The following is a 5,989-nucleotide window of genomic DNA, read 5'->3' as shown; positions in this document are numbered from 1 at the left end:
ACGAGCAATTCCAACATGTTAAGAAAGAGTGTGGTACCCTAGCATACCCTAAGAACACGATAAAGAGCCTACAAGTAGGCTACTTAGTGAGCCTTTGTAATCATTCCTGTTCTCTCATATCTTTTAAGTGATAAAAAAGAGATAGTCAAGAATGAAAGCGAATTTGGAGCAGATGGCGTACTGAGTCATACCATATTTCAACTATTCAAATGTTTTAAGTTGTTTTGTTTACCAATCCCAATATATTCAAACTTTACCTTGGATTTGTAAATTAATATATTTATATTTTTTTTAAATGCGAAAATTTTATCGTTATTTTACTTTGTCTTTTCTATTTCTAAGTTTTAAGTTAGTTGTGACTCGAGTAAAAATTCGAGTCGTGACACAAAAAGTAGGTTTCCTGTCCCTCTCAAATGGTGAGATGAAAGCTAACCTTGGCTAGAGAACCTTGTTAATCAGGTGGGTAGCAGTTCACATAGCTCTCTCTCAAATGATGAGATGAAAGCTAACCTTGGCTAGGGAACCTTGTTAATCAGGTGGGTAGCAGTTCACATAGCTTTGACCTAAACCTTAGATATTTTTTTTCCTATATCATGCTTGGACATATATCTACAAGATGTTAATATTTTTTCTCTCTGCTACACCATTTTATTGCGAAGTGTTGACACATCTAAATTGATGACGAAGCTTGCACTTATGTAGATATTGATTGAAATCAACTAACATATATTTGTTGTCATGGTTTGAATGTCGTCAATGAATCTTCATTCCTACTTCTCCTTCAATCGTGTCTTGAATTCTTGAAATATTGAGAATGTGTCAGACATTTTTTCATGAGGAAAAATCTACATATCTCAACTTGTTGTCAATGAACATCACCATGTGCTGTATATCGCTGATTGATGTTTGCTTGACTAGGAAAAAAAAAAAAAAAAAGAGTGTATTAACTCTAATGGCTTCTTTCCTCCAAACTTTAACTCTTTATATAGTAATTGGTGAGCTTTACTATAATGACATGGAACCCAAACAATATTTATTTTGACATCAAGTTGAGGTAGGCCATTGAGCATGGATTTCGACGTAAAGCAACTTCAACTTGTAGTAGCCAACATGTCCCAACATTGCATGCCATAGATTTGATATCTCATTCTTCTTAGTAGTGGCTACATAGGCAGACTCTCTAAATAGTACAGAACAGACTCTACTCTTCGCCCTTCCCTTCTATTGTTGGCTTTTCCAGTATCTTAATATCTTCATAAACTTTCACATAAAATATCCTAGTGTTACCGATTGAGCAATTGACAACTGTGAGCGTACCACACGACTTTCTTTGTACTCTTTCTTGTCTCACAGTTTTCTCTATTTGTCAATCATGTGGTTTGAGCACCCTAAATCAATGATCAAGTCATTCTCATAATTAGTATGCCCTCCTACCAACACCATGAGTGCTAACTCGTCACCTTTTAAGGCACACAGTACCTCGGTATCCCATTCAACCTCCATCTTTTTTTAGAGGTTGCCACATTGTTTTTGAAAGGTTTTTTTTTCTTGGACCAACAATCTTTGGACATATGGCTCCACAATTGTAGCAAATGTCTTCATATCTCCTCTCTTTGGAACTTTTGTCCTCACTCTTTTAAGCTTTCCAAGTTGTGCAATTCCTTGGTGACTTCTTCCTTTGTTAGCATTTTGTATCCACCTTTGATGGACGGCTTATTGGTGCTCTGACTTTTACTTGTATAGAGTGCTTTTTCTTCACTCTTTATCATAATGTCTCTCATTTGCTTAACCATGATTTCTTGGTTGCCTAGCAAATTTTCAAACTCTACAAGTGATTGTTGACCAGGTCATCCTCATAGAGCAATAATGAAACTTTATATTCTAGTCTCAATCCGTGAATAATAATTCTCTTCATTTTAGATTCTCCGAAGATAGACATCAAATTTAGTTCAATAATCTCTTGACAGATTGACTTGACCCTATGGAAGTACTGAGCAATTGTCATGTCACGTTGTTAAATTGATAACAATTTGTTCTCCAAAAGTTGCACCTTGCTCAACTCGATAAGGGTGTGAAAACATTTCTCTAGCGAACACGTTTGAAACCTTTGTCCTTGTGGATAGGATATTATGCATTTTGCCCACATATTATAGTTGTTGCTTTTAAGTTTCTTGATTTTTTATGACTTGGAGATCACTCATTGTGTTGACAATACCTCAGTAATACTAAATAAGATAGTTTTTGACACATAACCTGCAAATACATGAACGACTCATGACACGAAAAAACTCACTTACTAATAATCTCAAGCAATCGTCTTTTATGTCGAAGATCAAGCAGACTACAGAGCGTATTAAGAGTTTCAAGAGAACAGACAACCAATCATATTCTCGCTCTGATACAAGCTTGTTGAACACAACTCATTTGTGGGAAACACTCACATTCTTTATTCAAACCAATCAAATACACTCCGTAGGAGACTGATATACTTTGCTTTTCTTGGATTAAAAAACTTAATAGAGTGGAGGTGAATTTATAGCGATGCTAGACAATGTGAACCGTACCTTTGTGATCTTCTATCTTATGGCTTACACATTTGTGATCCACTCTCTCATCTTTTACACGTATGTGATCTTGTAAATTTAAAATATCTTAATATCTAAAGTCTAAAATACCTAGATATCTAAATTTTTATCGGTAGGGCTCAACACTGTTAGAGTGTTGATGATCTTTTTAACTAAATTAAATTAATATTGTTTACTTACAAATTACAAGGTAAAATTAATTTGTGAATAATTATAAATAAGAACGAGCTAATATTGGATAAGCAAAGGTTGTACTAAAAAAAAAAAACTAAAGTCTGGCTAATAGATATGGTCTGTTTTGGCCCACTACGTATCGTCGTCAGCCTCAAGATTATAAAAGTCCGTTATGAAGAGTGTTAAGAATGAGAAATAGAAGTGGGATCGATAGTGTTATCTTCATTAATGTTTACAACGTTTAAATATGATACAAACTATCAATTAATGCTTACAAAGAAGAGAAGAAATATATAACTAACTAAATCTTTTAAATAAGATAAAATATACTACTAATAAAATCCTAAGATAAAATATACTACTAACGACTCTTAAAATAAATAAAAAAATATTAACGAATATCTAAGATATACTCCAAAACTAATTATTATAATATATTCTCCAAATATTATATTTTAATAAAGAGGTTTCCACACATGCTTCGTTCCCCTCTCTAACCGATGTGGGATCTCACAATCCACCTTCTTTGGGGCCAGCATCCTCATTGGCAAACCATCGAGTGTCTGGTTTTGATACCATATAACAGCCCGAACCTATCACTATGGTGTACCATTTGTAACAGATCGAGCCCATCGCTAGTAGATATTGTTTGTTTTGGCTCATTACGTATCACCATCAACCTCATGGTTTTAAAACGTGTTCGCTAGAGAGAGGTTTCCACACCCTTATAAGAAATGTTTTATTCCCCTCTCCAAAAGACGTGAGATCCAATGGTTTTAAAACGTGTTCGCTAGAGAAAGGTTTCCACCCCTTATAAGAAATATTTTATTCCCCTCTCCAAAAGACGTGAGATCTCACAAAAATAGGACAAAATTATTTTCTATGAATCGAAAATGGTTTTTATTAATGTATATTATTGAGCTAAAATTATTGTACTATTATTTGAAAAGTAACGTAACTCTATAAGGAGTAAACTATATATTTAATTTAATATTAAAATGATGTCCCAAATATAAGGTTGTAATATACATAATATATTGAAAATAAGTACTTCTCTAATCTCTTAGTCCATCAACTTTGAAAATTGAAAATAATGTCTATGATGACATACCTGTCGGCAAATGAATCCTTGGGAGTTAGTCAACTTGAAAAGCTATTAAGACTTTGCATTGAGACCTCTCATTTTAAGGCCTTCAAACATTTATATTTACAAAATTAAATTAAATTAAAGTTATATCTTTTGCTTCAAATTTGTGTTTTTCTTTGCAAACCCCTTCCCTTTGCTTAACCTAACAGCATGCCTTAACTTCCTCATTTTCCTTAGGTCAGCTCCTTTATAGAGACACTGAATTTTCTAAAATCCCAGATTTGCCCCCGTTGACTTTGTGAATTAATGACATTTATTAAAATTATGTGGAAAACAAGTTTTGTGGTGTCCCAAATCAATGAAACTTTTCCTTTTAAATTAAACCTTAGGGCTATTGACCTATAATTCAACCACACTCTTTCTCCTTCCTTTTCCCCATCTTTCTCGCCTTACTCCCACTATAAGCATCAAGTCTTCCTCCTCTAACTTCCTACCCCTCTACCTCTCTAAAAATCAGATTTCGAAAACCCGAACCAACCCACGTCCTTCCTCTCCAAAACTTCCATTGGCAAAGCCATGGAAGTTCGCAAAATAATACTCGTACTAGCCATAACCATGGCTTTCTCTATCACTCTCACAACGAACATCTTTGATAAGTCAACCACAGTGACAGAGACAAAGATCAAGGCAAAAACAACACTACCCTTAATTGAGAAGAAAGAAGAAGCTGCAACGGCATCGACAACATTGTTACCATCGAGACCTCTAAGCCGATTCCTAGCAGAGAAGGAAAAAAACCCTAGATCGGCGAGCCATTGCAACAAGAACAAGAAGATGTGCGAGACAATGTATGGAAAAGGGTGGCAATGTTGCAACAACAAGTGCGTGGACTTGAGGAATGACAAGCACAATTGCGGTGGATGCAAGAAGAAATGCAAGTACACGGCGGAGTGTTGTGGAGGACAATGCGTTGATGTGGCCTATGACAAGCGCCATTGCGGCAGTTGCAATAACCGTTGCCAACGCGGTAAATTTTGTGTATACGGCATGTGTGAGTATGCATGATAATATTATTACTACAATTACAAACTCTATAATAATCCATTACTTCGATGGTTTATTACATCATCTTTGATTTTATGGCTATTAAAAAAAATTTGAAAAAGCTTCAAATACAATAAAAAAGAGCCACATTTTATGTGGTTCTGGTCAACACAATCAATTACTACAGCTGAAATTTAAAAATATATTTAAAATAAGATTGTTCTTATAAAGAACTTGATTGAGAATTATATTTTGTGCCAATGCCTTTTTTCTTTTTGTTTGTAGGGAGGATTTATTTGTAACATCATGGTATATATATGCTTCATAGTTCATAATGTGTATATATATATATATAACTCATTTATATTTTTCTATTTATAATAAATAGAAAACTATTTGCATCGCATATCGTAATTATATGTTTGTTTATATATATTTTATACTATGTTGATCCCGATATTCGAATCTCCACGACCCCGTTGCTTGAACTAAAAATGTATTAATTTCTAGAAACTATATACGTATTAGATTAATAGAACACATAAATCGAGATATTTAAATTCACAATAATTGTTACTAATATTGTATCTAAAACTAGAAAAAGAAAGGAGAATCTTTCAATGATTTAAACTTTTCATATAAAAATTATTAGAGCTTGTTTAACAATAAATTGTCATTTAATTTCTATTTTTGTATTTTTTAACGTTTTAATATATAAATAAAGAAAAATCTAAAATTACTTTTCCCAATATTTAGAATTTGACTAGAGATTTTTTATTTTTTATTTTTTTTTTTTTTGCAAAAAATCATACTATAAATTAAATTTTTATTGGTGTGAACAAGAATAACTTTTAAAATTTAGAAGTTAATAAAATAAATAAATATATAATTAAAGGGAGTCTTTAAATTTTCAATGAATGACTAATGATAGAATTTATCATCAACAAAATAATAAAATAATGCTTTTTTATTTGAAAATTCATTTTGTTACGTGGAACTAATGAAAAAGGAAATAAATAAATAAAAATGCTTGTTGGATGAAAGTCTCACCTCGTGATAATGATCATGAGTTTATAATCAAGGAATACTATCTCTATTG

At 32.7% G+C, this 5,989-nt stretch overlaps 1 protein-coding gene across 1 annotated transcript; it reads left to right on the top strand.

Moving 5' to 3' along the window:
- The first annotated feature begins 4,367 nt into the window (after positions 1-4,367).
- LOC111806403 (stigma-specific STIG1-like protein 1) lies at positions 4,368-5,072 on the top strand. Its single transcript, XM_023691699.2, has one exon. The coding sequence runs from the start codon at positions 4,423-4,425 to the stop codon at positions 4,909-4,911; it is 489 nt and encodes a 162-aa protein (XP_023547467.2). The 5' UTR covers positions 4,368-4,422; the 3' UTR covers positions 4,912-5,072.
- Positions 5,073-5,989: the final 917 nt, after the last annotated feature.

The sequence above is a fragment of the Cucurbita pepo genome, chromosome 8 (genome assembly GCF_057944985.1).
Source record: "Cucurbita pepo subsp. pepo isolate OVF chromosome 8, ASM5794498v1, whole genome shotgun sequence".
Lineage (NCBI taxonomy): Eukaryota > Viridiplantae > Streptophyta > Magnoliopsida > Cucurbitales > Cucurbitaceae > Cucurbita > Cucurbita pepo.
The sequence above is the reverse complement of the archived record's forward strand: the minus strand, read 5'-3'. Positions and strand labels throughout refer to the sequence as shown.

Coding starts and splice junctions, on each gene's coding strand:
- LOC111806403 (XM_023691699.2), top strand. CDS start 4,423: ATGGAAGTTCGCAAAATAATACTCGTACTAGCCATAACCATGGCTTTC.